This window comes from Mus musculus, chromosome 4 (assembly GCF_000001635.26).
Source record: "Mus musculus strain C57BL/6J chromosome 4, GRCm38.p6 C57BL/6J".
Lineage (NCBI taxonomy): Eukaryota > Metazoa > Chordata > Mammalia > Rodentia > Muridae > Mus > Mus musculus.
This window is the reverse complement of record NC_000070.6, coordinates 133,230,244-133,253,080: the sequence shown is the minus strand read 5'-3', so window position 1 is coordinate 133,253,080 and position 22,837 is coordinate 133,230,244. Positions and strand designations below refer to the sequence as shown.

The following is a 22,837-nucleotide window of genomic DNA, read 5'->3' as shown; positions in this document are numbered from 1 at the left end:
ACTGGGTATGAAGTCTGGGTAGTAAGACATTAGCTTGAAAGAGCCCAGGAAATGAAAAAGGGTCACTCAGACATGGAGACCTCAAGGGGCTTCTCCTTGGACACTCCCCACTCCCCCCCCAAACACCCTTCTGAAGTTGCCAAGACAAGCATGGTAGCAAGTGTTCTGTTTAATAGTTTATGATTGTATGTAGTGTCCTTTGGGTGCCTCCCTAGTTAGTTCCACCCATTGGGGTTGGGCCTGGTCCCTGTAGTTGCTCCTGGGTTCTAGGACAGGTGTGTCCAAAGCTGTTTGTGTCTTCTCTGTTCATCCATCCGTATCTGTGTCCTTTGATGTCATCACTCAGCGTCCCGGGGTACTGGGGTGACCGATGTGGCTCCTGCTCGCTGTGCCAAGATGGCTCTCCAAATCCGGCATACCATCCCTCCCCTGGGGACATCAGGGATCAATGTAATTCAGCCAGAAGGCAGCACATGCTCTCTCTTTAGGAACCAGTATGGTTTTCAGGGAGGAATCAAAGGCAGGCCAGGCCCATAGGGCAGGGAATGTCCTGAAATTGCTAGCAAGTGCTACATGACTCACCCCTGGAAGGCCCAAGACATACCTGATTCTGGTGTACACTAGATCATCTTGAGTGGCACAGGTGAGCAGGGTTTGAAGGGTGAAGCTATGACTCAGGAGCTGGTTATGAACCGAGAACCACAGAAACAGAGAAAGATCAAGTTGCACAGAAATTCAACTAGAAACTCGGTTCTTGCTTCTAACAGAACTCTCAGGCAGGCGGCCCCCTTGTGGCCTGAGTTTCCCCATCCCTATAATGAGAGGAGAGGTGCATACTAAGGGCTCTTTCAGTATTGAGCATCTTTGCAGCAATGACAAAGTTTGAATAGCTGGAAGACAGAGGAGATGCCTTTGGTGGGTGGGTGGTGGGAGCCAGCTCACACTCACTCACCGTTTGGATAGTGGCTGGATCTACACTCAGTTCCTGTAGCCACCGCACCAGGTTCTGGTCCTTTGGGAGAGTGGCTGTCAAAAAGGCAGGTGATGAGGGAGGGCAAAGGTGTTCTCTGTGGCCTTACCTTCACCATTTCCCAGTCAAGTCGGCTCACCTGGGGTCTCTGAAGCTGGGGCATACTTCCTGGTCTCTGCATGCACCCGATGCAGGGCCTGTTGCACCAGCGCCTGGCACTCACGTTCCTTCTCAGCCAGAAGGTCCCGAAGCCTGTGGGAAGGTAGGGGTGGTAGAATGGAAGGGCCTGCAGATTGGAGCCTCTGCAGCTTATCCGGGTGATTCCAAAAGGCTTCACCTGTCAGTCTCGGCTCGCAAAAGGCCCAACTCCACCATCAACGATGGGGGTCCCTGCTCTGGTGGGAGCTGGCTCTGCAGCGCCTGGCTCTCCTGAGGTTTCTGCTGGGACTCCTCTTTACTCGACTCTTCTGACCTCGGTAAGACCGCTTTCTTCTCCGACTCTACCAATTTGAGTAGACTGAGCTCCAGGTGGGCGCCGCGCCCGTTTAGGACCCCAGACGGTCAGGGAGAAGGGAGAGCCGCGAAGTACCAATTTTATGTTCGCCACGCCCCCAGGGCCACGCACCCCGCCCCGGCCGGCCGGCGGGATCCAACCCCACCTACCCGCGTCCAGCACCGCCATCGCCGCCCGGACTGCACGGCTGAGCAGCGAGTCCAACACGAACATCCAGTGTGGGCGGATCTGGCGTCTGCGGAGGATCTGCTTCACCTGGGGAGGGAAGGAAGGCGCGGTTGAGACAGTTGAATCTCAAACAGAGGTGGGGCTTGAGTTGCAAAGCCCTAGAAAGTCGGCTGCAGTCTAAAAGAGGTGGGCGGACTTGGGGTCAAGGGTGGGACAGGGAAGCCAGGACTGGACATGCGTCTTCCTGGAAATCATAGAATCCTGGAACATCAAGATCTTGCTCGCGACCTGTTATTGCATAGCCCTAACTTCGAGATAGCTTCCTCACCGCGTCTGGAAAGGCGAAGAGCGGCCCCTTCAAAAGCGCAGGGCCCAGGCTCTGGGCCCGCAGCTGAGCTTGCAGGGTCCGCAGCTCCTGGGCCAGCTGCCGGCGGTTAGGAGTGTGGATTTGTGCCCCAAGGCACCGAAGCAGAAGTTCCACATGAATCTTGCTGAGTCGAGAGTCCTAAAAAGAGGGGACGTCCGTGGATGTTCGCATCCGCAGTCAACAGAGATGCTCGCCGGTGGACTATAAATTCTTATCCCAGCTCGACCACCAGGGGGCGCTGGGGCGGGCCGCCCACCTGTTCCTGTTCCAGGAGATTCTCTGCTAGTGTGGGCACCTCCTGTTCCAGCACCGCAGCCAGCATGGCCCGGCGCTTGCTCTCCTGGTGCAGCAGACTCAGGCCTGAACTCTCTTCTGGGGACGCGGGTTCCTCGGCAGCGGGCTCCTCGGGCACACTGGGCACAATGAGGGGCATTAGATGGAGGGTGGGCAACACCATGCAACCAACCACCTATGTTGCAGGGTTTGAATCTTGGCTCTTTTATGCCTACTTCACGGGGATAATAGAAATTAAGCCCATCTGGGGGTTGGCAGAGTGAATGCTACCGGCATCTGGGAGAGGGCAGGAGGTAGTAGATACGGTCCTTGGAAGTGGTCAAGGTGTTTGCGACCCAGGGAGGCCTTTTTTTCTGGAGGAAATTAATACAACGGCAAAAAAAAGATGAAGAGAACCCACTCCAGGACCCTAGGCGCTCACCGGAGCTGACTGGTGTCCCCATAACTAAGGCAGCGCTTTGGGGGGCTGGGTGGGTGCTGAGAGGGTGCCTGGGGCCTTGGGAATGTCTGAGACTGTGTGGCTGAGTCAGCTGAAGGACTGGAAGGACCGGAAGGGGCGCCTGAGGGAGGAACAAGCTGTTAGTCTTTTCGCCTCATCAACCCCTCTCCCCTTCACTAGGTTGTCCCCCTCCACCCTCATAGCACCTGAGGGCCGGGGAGTATGCCGAGGAGAGCCCGGGCTGCGGCTCCTCTTTCCTGGCTGAAGGAAGGGGTCTCCCAGCAGCTCTTGGGCACTGGCTCGGAGGCGGGGATCTGGCTCAAAAGTTCGGAGGAGGAAGGCTTGGGCCTCAGCTGACAGGGAACCGGGCACGGGTGGATGTACCTTGTACATGCCCACCTGCGGAGGTGGGGCAGATGGGATAGATAACCCCACGATCAGATCAGAGGTGCTGAAGGCCCCATCTGGCTCCGCCCACCCTCCATAGGCCATACCCCAGAGAGACTCGCCTGAAACATCGCAGCCTGAGGGCTCCCTAGTTCATGGAAGGGCGGTCGACCTGTTGCCATCTCGATTACAGTGCAGCCCAGAGACCAGATGTCAGCTGCCTTCCCATATCCTCGCGGGCCCTGGTCGATGATTTCCGGGGCCATATACTGCAGAGTCCCTAGACCACAAATAGGAACAACGATGCCAGGTAGGCATCAAGTCTCCATCATCCACTGGCCATGTGCACACCTAGGCCCCGTCACCTGCCAAGCTTCCGTCCTTCATTCTAGGCTGCATATCGTTCAACCATCAGGAGGGTTCTGGCTTGTACGTGACGCTACATCGTCCTCCCTTCAAATTCTACCAACCCGTCTCACACCCCCAACACAAGCGGCCTTGCATCCGTTTTTGATGCTGAGGTCTTTCTCATTAGTTACCCAACCTTGGAGTATAGATTTTACCAGCGGTTCCTGGATCCAGTCACCTGTCTCCAGCCAGATTCCTTCCATTCACCATTAAAACTGTAATTCAAGGGCTGGTGAGATGGCTCATCGGGTAAGAACACTGACTGCTCTTCCGAAGGTCCCTGAGTCCAATTCCCAGCAACCACATGGTGGCTCACAACCACCCTTAATGAGATCTGACACCCTCTTCTGGTGTGTCTGAAGACAGCTACAATGTACTTATTTATAATAATAAGTAAATCTTTGGGCCAGAGCAGTCAGGGACTGAGCAAGCTGGGCCGACTAGAGAGAGCAGAGGTCCTAAATTCAATTCCCAACAACCACATGAAGGCTCACAACCATCTATACAGCTACAGTGTACTCATATACATAAAATAAATAAATCTTTAAAATTGTAACTCTGTGCCAAGAAAAAACCTCCATTCCCCAGAAGTCTCCAAGAGCTTGACATCCTCACCCCACCCCCACCCCCCATTACCTGTGAAAGTCTCCGTGCACGGTGTGATGCCTGCCAGCCGCTTAGAGGTGCCAAAGTCAGAAATCTTGAGCAGCCCACTGAAGGTGTTGATCAGAACATTGTCTCCCTGATTGAAGAGGACACTGGGATTGGGCTCTGCTATAAACCAGACCCCCCCATCCCGAGACCCCCAAATCTCCTGATATTACATCCTGAGCCTCTATGAGTGTAAAGGAGCTCATGTCTGATCTTCCACAGATGTGACTTTTTCGCCTTTAAGGGACCTCTTTGATAGGTCCCCCACCCTCTGCCAAAGTGTGCTCTCTCCCACCATTACTGTCAGCTTCAGTTTGGTACTGTGTCTCCACACACCCGGAGCAGCCACAGGGCTGACCTTGATGTCTCTGTGAACGATACGGTTCTCATGGAGGTAGCTGAGTCCTTGTAGGATCTGACGTGTATAGAAGCTAATAGTGCTCTCGTTGTCCTTTAGGGGTCCCCACACTGACCTAAGCAAGGAGGACAGGCTGCCTGGGCAGAGACAAACCAAGTTTATAATTGATGTCCGCTTACTCTACCTACATCCCTCTGATCAAAGCCCAAACACACCCATTCCCATGACCCAGACTTCCATCACCCAGTGAGCCCTGTCAGCTAATTCTAGGTGATACCCACGCACGCTAGAGTTCATTTCCCCTCAGGGGTTGCCACCCTGGTCTGGCTCCATTCCCACGCCCCACACCTCAGGTTTCACTCCCCTCCCACGCAGGGCTGGTACCTCCAGGCACTTCCTCCATGAAGATCTTGAGGTAGCCGCCCTGGCTGGCTGAGCCCAGATAACGCACAATATTCTTATGACGAAGTCGTTTGTGAAGAGCGATCTCTTCATGCAGAGGCTGAGAGAATCTGGGAGTGTCGAGGAGAGAGCAATGGGCAGATGTGAGCAGAGATAACCTCCCATGGTCCTGTACCATGAGACCATGCCCCCAGATCCAACACCCCGCCCACAGACCTCTCTTATCTACTGTAAGGGCCACCACCCCTAGTCCAGCCACTAAAGAGCTCTTTCCATGCCCACAATCAGTCAGTTCTCATGTTTCCTCAACAGACAGACAGATAGACACACACACACACACACACACACACACCCTGTTTGCATATACCCTCCCGAGACCCCAGACCTTCATCGACCAATGCACCCCACCTGCTATCTCTCTCTGGGATCTCCTTGATGGCGATTCGTACCCTCGTGTGCCTGTCTCGGCCAGCATACACCACCCCATACGTGCCTCTGCCCAACACCAGCCGCTCACCAGTCTCCGAGTATTCATAATCAAACTGTGGAACCCAGAGCACCCGCTTAGCAGGGACCCTTCACCCCTCACTCTCCTCCAACCCCCCATTTCTGCAGCCTCACCTCCAGCACCTCCCTTGCGCCTTCTGCCTCCTCAGTGGGCGCGGAGGAATCCGGATTCATCACCAAGACCTGAATTAGGCCACAGAACCTGAAGAGGGGGAAACAGCTGGAAGGGGCGATCTGGCCAGGAACCATCCCCCAGGAGCACCTGGTCCGTTCCGTCCCCTGGGCGTCCCAGCCCCAACTCAGAAAGGTTGAGCGCACCGCTGGCAGCGCTCCACACTGGGAAAGCACAGCTGGACGTCCTGGGCCGGAGGAAGTGCGTACAGGAAGCAGCAGCGCTGGTCCAGCTTGGAGGTGCTAGGGAAGAAGAGAGGCCATTGAATGCCAGGCTTGGTGGCACAGGAGCTTGCCGGAGGGTTCAGCTCTCACCTGATCCCACAGATGGAGGTGACTGGGAAGGTCCAGCTGGAAGGATCCTCCTGTGAGAAGAAAGGGGTGGAGGTTGTGGAGGCGCTGGGACTAGAGAGGAGAGGAGAAAGAAAGGTGGATCGGTGAGTAATGGGTCTCAGAGCTCACCTGAGTCTCTGGGTCCAGCAAGCTTAGGGTCACTGTGCTCACGGGGTCTGTTCCCTGAATCTCAAGCCTGGCAGGCAGCAGGACCTTGTTTATCTCCAGCACCAGTACCTGTAAGCAGTAGCGGGGAAAGGGATCGGTCATAATGTGCTTGTCCCTGGGCTCCTGGGTCCCTAGGCCCCACTGCCCTCACCAGGCACTGGTCCTCCTGAGGAGGAGCCATCTTGAAAGGCTGGCAAGATTGTAGCAGGAAGTGGAGCCAGAAGTGAGCTCGCAGCGGGGGTCCTCCTGAGGGCTCTGGTGTGGGTCTGAAATGCTGGTACAGTAGGAAGGTCTCCATCACGGAGACCAAGTACCTAAATGCACAGACAGCCTTGGCCTCAGCTCAGCCTAGGAGCCGGCTGGTGCCACTCAGCTGCATGTAGTCAGGATACGGGCATCACATACCACGAACAGAGGGGAACACGGGCACTGTCTATCTATCGTAGTGACATCAAAGTATTGGGGTCATGGCTTGGGGAGGGGTGCCAACGGGCATGGGTGCAGGGCTGAAGAAGGGGCCACCTACCAAATGGGGGCATTAAGCTTGTACAGTTGCTCTGCAGCCAGCACCACCTGGATGGGGTCGTTGGCAAGAATCTGGGCTCCCAGGTAGAATCCCACATCCCAGTAGTACTGCATCTTCTCCACACAGCCTTTGCGGGCTAGCAGGCAGGCCAGCTTCATGCCTGGGGGAGGGTGGCGTGGGTTCAATCCAGTGTAGGTCCCGGAGTGAGTAAGGCTCAAGTGTGGGTCCCACTGTGGCCCTCACGCACAGGAGCATGGATATGAATGTAGATCTGGTAGGTGTGGCAAGATCTCGGTGCTAAGAGCCTAGCACAGGGGAGAGCTAGGGCACAAATAGATGTGGGATAAAGTGTGACAACCGGAAGTGTGGGCTTGGGAAGAGAGGCACTCAAAGGCTCCTGAGACCTCAGACCTCAGGCACCGATCAGTATCGAAGCCCACTTTGAGTCAGCGCTTTTTCCCGCCCGGGGCCCTTTCCTTGCCCTCTGGAGCCTGTGCAGGGTGCCGTGGGCTAACAGCAGGCCTCACCAATCAGCCGGAGCTCCTCAGAGTCTTCGAAATGCTGCCCAGCTGCAATGAGGAGAACAGCTGCATTGATGCCTGAGTGCAGGCTGGGCTCCACATCAAACGCCTTGCGGTACCTGGAGTCGGGTCGGGCAGGGGATGCCAGGCTGAATGGATGCCCGCAACCCCACCCTTCAGTCCCATCGCTAAGCCCTCTCTTTACTCTTATGTGAATTACCAGTGATAGGCCTGCTCCAGGTGGCCGGCATTTTGGAAGCCAGAAGTGAAGAACATGTCCTTGTAGATACGACCACACATGCAGTACAGATCCGGAGCCACGGGACCTTCATACTTCACCAATGGCAGCAGGACAGCCAGGGCTTTCTCCCGGTCCCCAGGCCTGTTCCTCCTAAGGCGGAGGAACATGCACTGAAGACCTGTCTGATGGCTCTGACCCACCCAGTCCTGGGACCCAATAGACCATAAACGGAAGGGACCCTTCTGGGGGCTTACTATTAATGAGCCTCAAATGACACTAACCCCGGGAAGCATTGATCTCTAGAGTTAGTGACTCCAGATGGAAGGGATTTCTAGTTGCAAACAACTCTAAGGAGTAGCGACCTTGGACAGCTATGACCCTATCAAGGGGATCCCACCTCCTCTGTCCCCACCATGCATCCTTAGCCCAGACCAACAGGAACCTTGTGACATTAGGACCCAGGTTAGCAAGATACCCGAGGAGCAGTGGTTCCAGACTGCAGTGCTCTTGCTCGGCAGGTCACAGAGACTTCCAAGACTCTGACTCAAGCCGTGCCCCACTACCCACCTGTTGAGGGCAAATGTGTAGTGAAAGCAGACATTGTGCTGTTCAGCCACATCACAGGTGGGCAAAGCCTGCAGCGTCTCCACCAGCTCAATGATGGCCGAGTAGTCCTGTGGGAGACAGCGTGCAGCATCTCGATGAGCCCTTGACAGCAAGGAAAGATCGGTAGCCCTGGCTGCCCTGGAACTCTCTCTGTAGACCAGGCTGGCCTCAAGCTCACAGATCCACCTGCTACTGCCTCCCGAGTGCTGGGACTAAAGACCCGCACCATCACTGCCAGCAGAAATCATTTTTCTGCTTGTTTTTTGAGATGAGGTTTCTCTACATAGCCCTGGGTGTCCTGGAATTCACCCTGTAGACCAGGCTACCCTTGAACTCTCAGATATCTGCCTGCCTCTGCTTACTGAGTGCTGGGATTTAAGACAGGGGTAACTACTGTCAGTTTGAAGGAAATTTCTACTACCCACAACCTGAAGACTTTGCACACCTCCCTCGGGCCAAGCAGATTTACAGACCACACCTTCCTGGAGAACCCACTATGCACCCCACATTGGGTGTTCTAACCTCACCAATGCCCTGTGAGGCAATGACCACATCATCCCTCAAAAAAGAAGGAAATGTGGGCTGAAGAGATAACTAGCAGCAGTTAAGAGTGCAGGCTGCTCTTCCAGAAGACTGCAGTTTGGGGTCCAGAACTCACAACAGGAAGTTCACAACCTCTTTTAACTCCAGTCCCAAAGGATCCAACACTCTCTCCTGTCTTCCACAGGTAACTGCACACACAAGGTACAAACCCTAACTCAGACACACATATATACACACAATTAAAAAAATAAAATGCATCTTTAAAAAAAAAAACAATAAAGCCAGGTGTGGTGGCACAAGGCTTAGAAGGCAGAAACAGGTGGATATGTAGGCCAGCCTGGTCTACATATTGAGTTCCAGGCCAGCCAGGAATGCACAGTGAGACCATGTTTAAAAAATAATAATGATGATGAAACAAATAAGAAAATTGAGGCTCAGACAATTTACTTAAAGCCACTAGCGAGGCTCAGCCAGGAGCTGCACTTGTATCTGTCTGTCATACAATGGTCTCTTTCTTAGGTTTACACACAGGATTCCTTGAAGCCCAGGTTGGCCTCAGACTTGCTTGTAAACAGGATGACCTCAGACTCCTGCCCCTCCTGACGCAAGCACTTGAGTGCTGGAGTTATATCCTATGTCATGGCCTCTCTGAACGCCACACACCTGGACATCACGGTACGATAGCAGCAGATTCATGACAATGTCAGGGCTCAGCAGCTCCACGCTGTCCAGCCTCCGCTGCAGGCGAGCCAGCTCCTGCCTCAGCTGCTGCCCACTGAATCGCTCCCGAGCCTGCCGGATATCCTGACGAATGGTCTCCCGGAAATAGCCGCTGATGTCCAAGATCAGGAGAGAGAGAGAGAGAGAGAGAGAGAGAGAGAGAGAGAGAGAGAGAGAGAGAGAGAGAGAGAGAGAGAGAGAGAGATATGAGCCTGCCCCTCAGCCCCAGCACACTTTACCTTCATCAGTCTCTACCTGGTACCCCCTCCCCCTGAGCCCCATTACCAAGAGTCTGTGGGTGTAGCCTCCAACAGACGGACAAGCCGGCCCACCAGGGGAGTGAGGAGGGCTTCAGTGCCCGCCCCAGCCTGTACTAGCCCATCGGCTATGCCCCTCAGGAGGCCTGCATCGCCACATAAGACCCGGCCAGTGGCTGTCACCACATAAGGAATCAGTGTGTAGCTGCCAACACAATCCTGGTGGGAAGAAGGCAGCAATTAGTGGAGGTCACACATAGGTCAGCACAGGGTTAGAGACGGACTGGCGGTTAGTACTGGTGAAGATAGGAATAGAAGAAAAGAGCCGCACGTCACAAAAGGATGCTACATGGTGCTGAGGGTCACACTGATGTCAGAGACAAAGGAGGAGGCTAGGAAGGTTAGTAGGGGTCAGAGGTTATAACGTTGGCATGAGGGGTAGATTCTGCTCACCGAGTTCTTCTGGAAAACATCCTCCTGCAGGAGGCAGACAATCAGATACTGGCATTCTGGGGTGGCCTCACCCCAACCCTGCACCTGTCTTCCCAGCCCCCAGCCCCCTGGCCACTTACACGAAGGGCCTGCAGATCAGGGAGCTCTGCCTGGGAACAGAGGAGCACGTTGTTGGTCATGCTGAAGCTCTCACGCACGCCGAGGTGGTAGAACAAGGAAGGCTGTGCCAGGGAGCTGCTCACCTCCAGCACCACTACATCTGTGGACACAGAAGTGTAGGCCTGAGCGTGGAAGCCCACCTCAGTGGCAAAGGAGCCTGGAGATGCATGCCACGTCAAGTGCCTTGCCTGCACCTCATGCCAAAGTCGGTGCTGCTCTCGAGAGCTTCCCGGGGTTTTCACAGTACTCTTATTGGTGGTGTTACAGGAGATGCCCAGGGACCTTCATCCCACTGAGCACTTCCAGGTTATGTAGGAGACAGGAACTTTGCAAAAAGAAGTCCCATTCTCTCTCTCTTTCTCTGTCTCTCTCTCTCTCCTCTCTCTCTTGTTTTATTTATATGTATGTGTGTGTTGGTGTGAGTGTATGATAGAAAGCGGCATCAGGATCCTCTGGAGATAAAGTTACAGGTGGTTGTGAGCATGCACACCCCGTGTGCATGCTGGGAACCTCGGGTCCTCGGGAAGAGCAGCAAGTGCTCTTAACCTCAGCGCCATCTCTCCAGTCTTGAAGCCAGGGTCCTGAGGGTGATCTGCATCATCGTGTGTGAAGACAACGTCGTGCTTTTATGTGTGTTTGTGTAGCTTACTGTATCCAGCCATCTTTAAGTGACAATGTCCGCAAGGGAGGGACTGTATGAGTCAACGCAGATGATTCCACTTTATCTGTGGTCTGACCGGGTCAGCCTTCATTTTTAAGCTACAATTTAGCAGATGTCCAGGATACAAGGCTCTCTGACTCGGAGATAAACAAATAGGGATGAGGTGGAGCATCCGGTAGGTGGGAAAGAGAGGAATAGCTATCTTCCGACCTCACCCTTGGACTCCCTGTATCTCCTCTAGACCCACCCCTGCCCCACCCATTTTCTTTCGACTCCTAGTCTCCAAATACAATCCCTTTCTCCTATAATCCAGTCCCGAAGAGTTGCCTCAGTACTTCCTTTCCCGCCCCTTTAGTCCCATGTGGGATGTAGTATGCTAGGACTTATCAACCCCAATCCTGCAGAGATGGCCCCTTGCCATAGACCGAACTTCCGTCTCAGGCCTGATTCACCCTCAAAAGTCCAACGTGAGATCATCCTGAAAAAGAGTTCTCCCGCTTACGCAGGGAAGCGCAGCTCTGCCCCTCCCTCAGCCCCGCCCCTCCCCAGCCCCGCCCTTAGAGTTCGCCTGCTCCGCCCCACCTGCTTGGCACCACGCTCACCGAAAGATACTTAAACTCCGGAGCCAGGCCTGAATCCCCAGATCCAGCCTCAAGCCCATCACATCCATAATCCACTAAATGCCCTGTCGTTACTGCCTTGTCTCAAGTTCGGCTTTAGTTTACCGTAAATTCCCTAGACCTGGTACCCACACCCGCCCCGTCAGGGTTCTAAAGCTCCGCCCCTTGCCCCGCCCAGACTCAAGCCCCGCCCCGAGACGCTCACCCGCGTTGTAGAAGGAGTCCAGCGCAGCGGTGTCGCCTAGCGCCAGCGTCGCAAAGGGTAGGCTGCGTAGCTGCGGGGGTGGCCGTGTGCCCTGGAGCTGAGCGCAGGCCTCGCGCAGGCATCGCAACGGCAGCGGCTCTGCCTCGGTTCCCGACCCGGGCTCCACCCCGAGCCCCGGCTCCCGGGTCAGCACGTAGACCACACTGAGAGGCCGGCTCCGCGCGCAGCCCCGACCCGTGACCGCAGGAGACGAGCGGCCCCGGCTCAGCGCCTCCGCCAGCGGGTCCTGCCAGCAGCTGCCCGCCCGTTCTAGAACCCCGGCCCCAGGACATGGCCCCGCCATGCGGGGGCGCTCAAGCGCGGGGCCCCGGGCGCGGGGAACCCGGGACAGGGCACGAGGCTGAAGGTGTGGATCCAGTCGGGATCCGGAGATGGGCTGGACGTCCTGTTCCGGAACTCTTAAGTCCAGAAAGACTTCTTTGCTCAATCTTTCACGGTCCTTACAGATCTGCAATCCAGGACTGGGTTCTGGGAATCTGGGGTACCCAGTAATCCTCGGCTCACAGGTCACAGAAGAGTCCTGGGAAGTCAACCGGCAGCGTGCTACACCCAGACTTCTCAAGGGAGCGCTGGCAGTCACTCTGTCCTGCCCTCACATGTAGGCTGGGCCCAGCCCTTTCCCGACTGGGAAAGGCTCCACCCTCGGCCCTGGGGCAATGAGGCTCCCCAGCGGCTCTCCCTCCCTCCTCTCCGGCTAGAACCTCTGACACTGTCCACTTCCGGAACAGCCTGTGCCCCTATTCGGGCCAAACACTGTTGACTGCTTACTGCAAGCGCTCGTAAGACGTGTGCCCAGCCCAGGGATAGGAAACAGGACAGCCCCGCCCTGCAGGGACCTGGTAAATGAATGGACACTGGGCGGGGGAAGGACGGGGGAGCAAAACATTGTGTAGGCGGCACATGTAATGTTCCTGCTGGTAGGGGTCAGAATGTTGACAAGCGCTTTCCTCAGAGCCTCTCTTGCAGTGAAACCTTGTGGACCTTATTGGTCCACCCGAAACTTGACCATGGAGCTGAAAAGCACTTCTACGGTAAACTTCCTATCTACCCTTTGAAGGAACTCCAGAAGTCTCCGCTTTTTGGGTTACAAGGTTATCCCGGCTTCAAATTCACCAAGAAGCTTTAACATCATAGTATGAATCTAAGTTGCTATAAACCTTAGAGGGCCCTGAACTTAGAAATGAGACTTTGAGACTCTGAGGTTAGGGCCATGTTTCATAATCGTTTATTATGGTAGGGCTTGGGCATGAGAGACAGCACAGCTGTAAAGACCACTTGCTGCTCTTTCAGAGGGCCCTGGTTTGGTTCCCAGCACCCACATGGTGGCTCACCATCATCTGTAACTGTAGGCCCAGGGGAGTCCTGGCACTCTCCTGACCTGCATAGGCGCCCAGCACATACATGGTGCACATATATAATTACAGGCAAAAGATGCACATGAAATAAAACTAAAACTTTATAAAAATAATATGTTGGGGCTTTGGACAAATGGACCTTTCAACAAACGGTAGGAAGCCTCTGTTTCACAGCCTTCTTGTCTCATGGAAGGAAAAAAATATATCTTCCTAGGTTTGAACCAATGGGATAGACGAGCAATAGAAAGGGAGAATGTGGCCCATTACAGAGGTTTGGGTAGAAAACACACTTACAAGAAACAAATGGGAACCAAGTGGTGGTGGCACATGTCTTTAAGCCCAGCACTCAGGAGGCAGAGGCAGGTGAATCTCTGAGTTCAAGGCCAACCTGGTCTACAGAGTTTCCAGGACAGCCAGGGCTGCTGAGTGAAACCCTGTCTCATAAAATCAACCAACCAACCAAACAGCAAACAAAGAGTGAGAGAAAGCTGTCCTCAGATGCATCCACTTTGGGCTTGGGGGCCCAGGAGGATTGCGAGTGGGTGGTTGAATCTCTCACCTCACTGCCCCCTAGCATTTCTTGCATCCTTCTAGGATCTGAAGCCCGGAGAAGTCCTACCCATTCGTCTTCCTGATTAGAAGTTCTTCCTTGAATGGAACTGAAGCTTGTGTCCCTGCCCTGTTTTCTATAGGTTTTCTCCTGAGTAAGAAAAGATTTGTAAAGTGTTACAAAGTGGCCCTGCAAGCAGAGGCAGTTGGCAGTGAGGTGGCCAAGGGATGGAAGCTGTAAGGAGTGACGATACCGACAATCGAGTGCTCTAGCAAAGCATTATGTGTAATCCCACAGTAGGGGTGACCCATGCCTTTTTCTGAGGTCCAGTCAATGCCATACATGTGGGCAGTGGTCTCAGATGCAGCATAATGCCCCTTGAGATTGGTTCAGTTGCAGGATCCGTACAACCCAGCACCAGGGACAGTTACTGCACAGTTGTCCCATCTTGAATAAGGCTCTGCACCATCAGTGGTAGAAGTCTTTCCACTGGGCTGGAGAGGTGGATCAGCAGTTAAGGGCACTGACTGCTCTCCTGAAGGTCCTGAGTTCAAATCCCAGCAACCACATGGTGACTCACAACCACCCATAATGAGATCTGACACCCTCTTCTGATGTGTCTGAAGACAGCTACAGTGTAGTTACATGTAATAATAAATTAATCTTTAAAAAAAAAAAGTCTTCCCACTGTGGAAGATGAGAGTCCCCTGCAGCAAGGAGTGGAAGACACCTTGGCACCCTACAGGATGCCTGAAGCCCTTACAGATATTACCCCAAGGCAGCCTCCAATCAGTAATGAGGTGAATGTTATCAGGCCCCATGAGAGCCAACAGCACCAAGGAGCCAATTTTTGTTGGTTTGTTTGTCTATGGTCATTCAGCTAGTCACAGTGGAAGTGGGACTTTTTTTGTTCCAAGCCATCAGTTTGACCCAAGTCTTTTGTTTTGTTTTGTTTTGTTTTTTCAAGACAGGGGTTTATCTGTATAGCCCTGGCTGTCCTGGAACTCACTTTGAAGACCAGGCTGGCCTCGAACTCAGAAATCCGCCTGCCTCTGCCTCCCGAGTGCTGGGATTAAAGGTGTGCGCCACCACGCCCAGCAAGTCTTTTTTTTTTTATTAGATATTTTCTTCATTTACATTTCAAATGCTATCCCGAAAGACCCCTATACCCTCCCCCCTTGACCCAAGTCTTATCCCCTCCAGAGTTCCCAGCTTCTCTCCAGTCCCTTTGTCTACTCTCAGTCCCAGCAAGCAGCCTGAGCAACATTGCCAGGGAGAGCTGAGAGGAACCTCTTGGGCCTGGGCAGGAAAGGGGGCTCCTTAGAGGCACCCCGCCATAACCACTTCCCCTTTCAGTTATCTCCTAACACTGCTTCTCTGAAAGAAGTCTGCCGGTTCCTCTCCTGGAGCAGACCACACTGGTGCACACACACCAAAGCGGCAGATAACAGCCCCACCCCTGCACTGCATGCCCCCAGCACTGCATTCCCCCCACCCCTGCACTGCGTGCCCCCCAGCCCTTGCACTGTGTGCCCCCCACTCCTGCACTGCATGCCCCCCAGCCCCTGCACTACATGCCCCCAAGCACTGCACTGCATCCCCCACCCCTGCACTGTGTGCCCCCCAGCACTGCACTGCATCCCCCCACCCCTGCACTGTGTGCCCCCCCACTCCGGCACTGCATGCCCCCCAACCCCTGCACTACATGGCCCCCCAAGCACTGCACGGCATCCCCCACCCCTGTACTGCATGTCCCCCAGCCCCTGCACTACATGCCCCCCCAAGCACTGCACTGCATCCCCCCACCCCTGCACTGCATGCCCCCCAGCACTGCACTGCATTCCCCCCACCCCTGCACTGCATGCTCCCCAGCACTGCACTGCATTCCCCCACCCCTGCACTGCGTGCCCCCCAGCCCCTGCACTGTGTGCCCCCCACCCCTGCACTGCGTGCACCACCCCATCAATTTTGTGTAAGGCAAAACTGATGCTTTGCCCAGAGACCCACAGTAAATACACAGTAACTCTGCACTCTGAAGCTGTTCCTCCCCAGAACCGAGTCTTTCCCTCGGGCCCCACCCTGTCTCAAGACTGCCATTTCTCAGATGAGGAAACTGAGGCCCACAGAAGAGAAGAAGTTAGCTGAGCTCATTCATGAATGTTGGGCCAATATAGAGAATAGCCAGCCTTCCTGTTCCTCTGCCACTGCCCCCCACCAATCCCCGGGTGAAGTGGAAACTTAAGGGTTCTTTGAAAGGTCGGTCGGATGGTGTTTTGCTCGGCAAACACGTGAAGGAACAGTTTGTTAAAGTGGACACAGGTGTGAAAGGCTAACTAAGGCAGACTCGGGGAGGAACGTTTCGCTGAAGCAGACACAGGAGAGAGGATGTTCTGCTAAAGCAAGCATGTGAAAAGTCACGTGATGAAGGATTTTTTTGCTAACAACGTGCATGTATTGGTCTGCCTTATACTGTGTAGTTGAACTGCCTTTGTCGGAACTCCATAAAGAGAAACACACCAAATCTCTTGTGTGCTGCAGTTTGTTTGTTGCTTCTAAGGACTGGGGCTGATTGGATGCCTGTGCTGAGGCAAGACAAGGCATATGGAGGACACGTGATGTTTGGAGGGTATAAATAGGACGCCACGGAGTGATGGAGACAGAGCTAGATTTGCGTATAGAGCTAGCTACACACCGCTTGTGGGTCTTGAGTCTTTGCTGATCTTGGCTTTCCTGAGAGAGGCACAGTTGAGAACTTCTCCCAGTGTTGTTCTTGCTGACTGAAGCTGCGGCTGAGGCCTGGCTGTCTCTACTAGGTCGTGTCACCACCGTTGCTAACCCGACTGTACTGAACTGGCCTGCTGGTGTGTCTGTGAGGTGTTTGCTAGTGGATCAAGCCATCGATGCCTGCTAACCTGTGAACTGAACTGCTGATTTCCAGATAACACAGACATCTGTTGTTCCAAAAAACCTTTCTAAATAGGTCCATTTCTCCCGTTTTCTTTCTTTTCCACTACCTCTGGTGGGTTACAAAAAAACGGGTTAAAACATTAAAAGAAATCATTAAAAATAAGATTTAAAAAAATAAAAAATTAAAGTTACACCAGGACCCCCTGTAAGCCACTCACCTGCAGCGCCCTCTGAGAATTTACCCAGCATGCACTCTTCCAGCGCTCCTCCTCCCCGAGGAGGCAGAAGGTAGCATAATAAACAAAGATGCAGCTACTGCTGAAGTCTTCAGACTCTACAGGACCTTCCCAGATACCTGGGAGGAAGAGGAGACTGAGATGGTAGGGGTTTGGGCTGGCCCAGCCCTCTCACTTGGAATTCACCCTACCGAGGAAGCTCCTGTAAATTCTCATTCCCATGCCAGAACGCAGACTCCTGTCTCCCCACTGCTCTGTAGCAGTCAGGAGTGGAAGAAGTCCACCCCTGCACCTGCTGCCAATCCAAACTGGCCTGGGGCAGGGGAAGCCAGGGAAGTGCAGCTAGGGGCTGGATGGGTGTGAGGGCTGGCTGGACCCTTCCCTTCTCTTTGCATTGTGGGGAGGGGGCTTACGGCTCAAATGTGACTCCTCTGAGTGAGTTTAGCCTATGAATAATGAATGATAAATCCAGTTTCTTCATTAACTTTTGTTGACACTCAACTCATGACAAAAATCTCGTAAGCTCCAGGGAAGATTGGAATGAATATATATATATATATATACTGTCGCCAGTTACCCATTTAATTTGCAGGTTAAGAACCCAGGTATTAGGGACTGGCGAAATGGCTCAGTGGGTAAGAGCACTGACTGCTCTTCTGAAGGTCCTGAGTTCAAGTTCAAATCCCAGCAACCACATGGTGGCTTACAACCACCCGTAGTGAGATCTGATGCCCTCTTCTGGCGTCTGAAGACAGCTACAGTGTACTTATGTATTATAATAAATAAATCTTTGGACTGGAGCAAGGAGGGACTGGGTGAGCAGAGATGAGCTGATGACCTGAGTGAGTAGGGTTGACTGGAGCAAGCAGAGGTCCAACTCCCATCAACCACATGAAGGCTCACAAACATCTGTACAGCTATAGTATATATATACTTACAGAAGGAGGAGGAGGAGGAGGAGGAGGAGGAGAAGGAGAAGAAGGAGAAGAAGGAGAAGGAGAAGAAGGAGAAGAAGGAGAAGAGGGAGAAGAGGGAGAAGAGGGAGAAGAAGGAGAAGAAGGAGAAGAAGGAGAAGAAGGAAAAGAAGGAAAAGAAGGAAAAGAAGGAAAAGAAGGAAAAGAAGGAAAAGAAGAAGAAGAAGAAGAAGAAGAAGAAGAAGAAGAAGAAGAAGAAGAAGAAGAAGAAGAAGAAGAAGAAGAAGAAGAAAAAGAAGAACCACCAAGATATTTAGAGCATAGATGTTGCCCCCAGAGGCCTCAGCTGGATTCCTAGCCTTTTCCCGTGGCCTTTTTTCCCTCTCCCAAGCCAAGTCGTCCTCCAGCTCTGGAGCTCTGCTCTTAGGACAGCCCAGTGGTGTGGCAAGCTCCCCAATCCCAGCACTCGGGAAATGGGATCTCTGGGAGTTGGAGGCCAGCCTGGTCTACAGAGCAAGTTCCATCGCTATGCAGGGAAATCTTAGGGGGGTGGGGTGGGGTGGGGGTGGTGCTTGCTGCTCTTCCAGTATCTTTCAGATGACATATGTCCAATACTGTGGATGTCACTTCCCACGGTCTTCTGGTCTTCTGCCTTGTCCATTCCTAACCTCTGTCTCCACCTTCTGCCTTGCCCCATCCAGTGTCTCTTCTAGGGTGCAGCCTGTTATTGTTTTGTTATGTTTTTAGCTTAAAAATAGGTGAGAGAGGGAGAGAGTAGAGTGTGTGTGTGTGTGTATGCACGTGTGAGTATAGGTGTCATGTGTCTAACAGAGAGAATGTGTGTGCATCAGTGCGCAGATGCTCGAGGACTCTAGACAAGCACGTCAGATCTGCTGCAGCTGGAGGTAGGGGCAGTTATGAGCTATCCAGTGGGGGCGCTCCGCAGTCAATGCTTGCTTTTAACCATAAAGTCACTCTCCAACCCCATGCCGCTTGTTATTGAGACAGGGCCTCCCTGGGCCCACTCTGGGCCCCTAATTTCAATACCTCTGCCCCCGGCCTCCCAAGTGTTAGGGTTACAGGCAAGCACTTCCACGCCTCACTTATCTTTCTCTTATTTTTTTATGTATATGAGTACACTGTAGCTGTCTTCAGACACACCAGAAGAGGGCACTGGATCACATTACAGATGGTTGTGAGTCGCCCCATGTGGGGTTGCTGGGAATTGAACTCAGGACCTCTGGAAGAGTAGCCAGTGCTCTTAACCGCTGAGCCATCTCTCCAGCCTCTTGACTTATCTTTCTAAAACTAAGTCTGACCCAGACCCTTTTCTGCCTAAAATTCTTCCATGGCTCCCCTTTGCCCTCCATGTCAGTAATGCAATGTCCTCTATGAAGTGGCCTTTGCAAAGATTCTGGGTTCATGTTTGGCTCTCCCACGACCCCTAGCTTACTTTCCTTAGCCTTTCCTCTCTCCCACCTCCTCCTGCTCGCCTTTATTTCTACCCGCAAAGTACTCTGCACTCACAGACCTAGAGAATGTTCACAGAGCCTTTACTTTCCTCCAAATAACACCTCCTCCATGAAGCCTTCTCAGACTTCTGGCCCTGTAGGAGCTGTCCTGTCAGGTATGCCTGGCTTCAGTGGACTCTGGCTCCCCCTAGGGAGTTAGAGAGAAGTCACCACCGGGCTTTGCCTGTTGCCTCTTTTTTTTTCTTACCCCCTGGAGTGTCCAAAAAATGGGAAAGACTGGAAAAGTTCTTGAGACCTGGGAAAGGGGGTGGTGGTGGATTGAGAAAGGCCCCCAAGTTGTTTCCCAAAAGCCTCCACCCAGATTCTGGAACAAGTAAGGGACCGAGCAGTCCTCTCAGATCCTGGGACCTGGGGAAGAGGTGCGCACTATAGAGCTATGAGGAGAGGCTTACATGCCTGGAAACTTCCACCACCCCCGTCTGGCCTGATTCCAAGTTCCTCACTCCCGTGGACGCCTCCTTAGCCTCTTAGCGGCAGAGCAGGTGGCTGATGTCCTGCCCAGAGATAAAGGACCAGGTGTCAACTGACTCTGAGGTCTGAGTACCCTAAGGGAGGCCCCATGAGCCAGCATGGGGCAGAGCCAGCCCTTCTCCAAATTATTATTTTTAAGATTTATTTATTTTATGTATATGAGCACACTCTAGCTGTCTTCAGACACACCAGAAGAGGGCGTCAGATCTCAATACAGATGGCTGTGAGCCACCATGTGGTTGCTGGGAATTGAACTCAGGACCTCTGGAAGAGCAGCCAGTGCTCTTAACCACTGGGCCACCTCTCCAGCCCCCGCTCCTCCAAATTCTTACTACTCCTTCCAATGTTGGCTCCTCCGAGGGCACTTACAGCCCTAAGTAGCTGAGAGGGCCCAGCCCTAGTCTGTGCAAAAAGTAAAGTCAGAGGGTAGACTCTCCCTTGGGATCCATCTTGCCTAGGGAGCCAAGGTAGCCCTGGAATTCCAGAGGCAGATGTCCTGTGTCCTGCCCAGTGCTCAAGACAAAAGGAAGAGGAGGAGAAGAAGGAAGAAGAGGAAGAGGAGGAGGAGAAGGAAGAAGAGGAAGAGGAGGAAACAGAATTTGGTGTTCTCACCTATTAGCATCCTTTTCTGGCTCTGTATTGGGGACAAGCAATTGTTCCTTTCTGAGCCTCACAGTCCTCTGCAGTAAAACATGAACAATGCAATCTACCTGGTACACCCCAGGATCCTGGGCACTCTCCCACTTGGAGCCTGGTGCAGAGGCGGTTCCCACGTCGTCATTGTCCACACTCAGCACCTGCACCCCAGTGTCTTAGTCAGTGTTCTATTGCTGGGAGGGGACACAATGACCATGACTACCTTTCCTATTTGTTTGTTTGTTTGTTGAGACAGGCTTTTCTGTGTATCCCTGGCTGTCCCAGAACTCACTCTGTAGACCAGGCTGGCCTTGACCCCACAGAGATCCACCTGCCTCTGCCTCCTGAGTGCTGGGCACGAAGGCAGCAACTCCTGTAGAGAATCATTTAACTGGGGAATTGTTTACAGTTTCAGAGGTTTAGCCCACAATCACCATAGTGGGGAGCACGAGGTCACAGAGGCACGGATGCTGCTGGAGAAGTAGTTTCGGGCTACATCCTGATCCTAAGACAGAAAGATACACACAAAGGCATGCAGAGGGAAGACAGAGTTGGGTTTTTGAAACTTCAGAGCCCACCCCCAGTGACACACCTCCTCTAACAAGGCCACACCTCTTAATCCTTCTTAAATAGTACCACTCCTTAATAACTAAGCATTTAAATATATGAGCCTATGAGAGCCATTCTTACCCAAGCAGCCACATCCAGCCTCCACAGGCTACCTTGAGGGCCCTCTCTGCCAGGTCCCTGGCATCCCTTACCTTGAGAACCTACAGATCTCTTCTCTCTAGGACTTCTTGGGACACCTGAATAACTGGGCAGGGGGACCACTTTGCTGGCTTCCAGCTCCAGCTCCCTGGGTTCTACATGGAAACACAGGGCCAACGTGCACAGGGCGAACATATCTCCTCCAGACTTTTCTGCCATTCCTTCTACCTCCTAGATTCTAGATATCAGGACCTCCTGAGATGCTGAGGTTCTGTGGTATTTATATCCTATTTACATATGTTGTGATATTTATATCCTATTTACATAAATTTACATGAAAAGGCCAGATTACCAAACTCTCTCACCCTGCTTCTTGAGATGAGGAGAGAATGAGTGGTTGATGTGGTGAGCATTTGTAGGACCCTACCTGGGCATCTGGGGTGACCCTGAGCCCTCAGGCAGGCAGCCCTTTAAATAGGAGCAGCTAGAACAGTAGGGCCCATAGTAGACCCATCTTGTGGGGTCTACTAGAGGTGGGTGCCAGCATAGATGGACCAGGCTGTGGGGGAAATAACTTGAAGCAAGACTTCTCCCCATTGTCTCCCAGAGGCACACCACCTCAACTGGAGCCAGCAGGGTTTGGGGCATTTCCTCCCTCAGGCCTCAGAGAATTGGTATTGCCTTGTGTAGCTCTGCCTCTCTGTGAAGGTCCAGCCCCATTGCTGTCTCTACCGTGTGGTCCTTGTGAACACTGTTAATAGTGGCCACCCTTTATGGGTTATCTGTTGCATTCAAATGTCACTCTTAGTCGTGTGTGTGTGTGTGTGTGTGTGTGTGTGTGTTCACTCACGATGCAGAGGCTAGAGGTCAGTATTGAATATCTTCCTTGATCACCCTTTACATGACTTAAAACACATTTTATTCATTAACTTATTTTTGAGACATGGTTTCAGTTACATAGCCCTAGTTGACGTGGGACTCCCTGTGTAGATCAGACTGGCCTTGAACTCACAGAGATTTGTCTGCCCTCTGCCTCCTGAGTGCTGGGATTAAAGGTGTTCACACCATTGGCCAGGGCACACTTGCCTTTTATGTGAGAGCAGAGGGTCCAAGCTCAGGTCTTTATGTTCACACGGCAAGCACTTTACTGACTTTTTCATCTCCTAAGACTCCCCTACTCTACTCCTAATCATGGGTCCTGCTACAAAGCACTGGCTAAATGGGTAGGTTTTGTTGTTTTGTTTTTGTCTTGTTTTAAGATGTATGTATGTATGTATGTATGTATGTATGTATGTATGTATGTATGTATGTATGTATGTATAGGAATATTCTATATGCATGCCTGCATGACAGAAGTGGGCATCAGATCAGATCCATGGTTGTGAGCCACCATGGAGTTGCTGGGAATTGAACTCAGGACCTCTGGAGTAGCAGCCAGTGCTCTTAGCTGCTGAGCCATCTCTCCAGCAGGCCTAGGGATGGTTTGATTACAGAGCACGTGCTTGGTATTCCTGAGGCCTGGGTTTCAATCCCAGCATTTGCAAATGCACACACATGTGTACATACACATGAACAAGAGAGAAAAAAAAAAAAGAGGCTCTCCTTAGGCATGGTGATGAAAACCTTTAATCCCAGCACAGATGAGGCAGTGGCAGGCAGATCTCTGAATCTCTGGGGCCAGCCCAGTTTATCAAGTGAGTTCTAGGTCAGGGCCAGCCATGGCTACATAGTGAAGCCTTGTCTCAGAAACAAAAGGAAACAAAATAATGTGCCTCAGAGAGAAGCCATGATTTTGCTGTACCACAGGGCCACAGAACTT

General features: G+C 52.8%; 1 protein-coding gene and 1 pseudogene across 3 annotated transcripts; both read right to left on the bottom strand.

Annotated features, from left to right (window-relative positions):
• Nucleotides 1-151: 151 nt before the first annotated feature.
• Nucleotides 152-15,102, bottom strand: Map3k6 (mitogen-activated protein kinase kinase kinase 6). 3 transcript variants are annotated; one of them, NM_016693.5, is made up of 29 exons: nucleotides 11,650-12,263; nucleotides 10,124-10,263; nucleotides 10,005-10,028; nucleotides 9,580-9,770; nucleotides 9,238-9,406; nucleotides 7,993-8,099; nucleotides 7,405-7,575; nucleotides 7,191-7,303; nucleotides 6,664-6,823; nucleotides 6,289-6,451; nucleotides 6,099-6,206; nucleotides 5,952-6,001; nucleotides 5,784-5,879; nucleotides 5,580-5,667; nucleotides 5,367-5,500; nucleotides 4,941-5,068; nucleotides 4,557-4,693; nucleotides 4,184-4,289; nucleotides 3,262-3,419; nucleotides 2,959-3,151; nucleotides 2,735-2,873; nucleotides 2,276-2,432; nucleotides 1,981-2,157; nucleotides 1,634-1,739; nucleotides 1,308-1,470; nucleotides 1,110-1,222; nucleotides 953-1,026; nucleotides 605-681; nucleotides 153-429 (listed from the first exon to the last, which is right to left on the bottom strand). In NM_016693.5, exons 1-29 carry the CDS (start codon nucleotides 11,990-11,992, stop codon nucleotides 339-341), a joined length of 3,876 nt encoding a protein of 1,291 aa, NP_057902.5. In that variant the 5' UTR covers nucleotides 11,993-12,263; the 3' UTR covers nucleotides 153-338. The 3 variants fall into 3 exon arrangements, with proteins under 3 accessions (XP_006539103.1, NP_057902.5, XP_006539104.1); XM_006539040.4 differs by lacking the exon at nucleotides 10,005-10,028 and having other exon boundaries at nucleotides 152-429; nucleotides 11,650-15,102; XM_006539041.4 differs by lacking the exons at nucleotides 153-429; nucleotides 605-681; nucleotides 953-1,026; ... (9 more) ...; nucleotides 4,557-4,693; nucleotides 5,367-5,500 and having other exon boundaries at nucleotides 4,950-5,068; nucleotides 11,650-15,102.
• On the bottom strand, nucleotides 13,795-21,536 carry Fcnc-ps (ficolin C pseudogene; annotated as a pseudogene).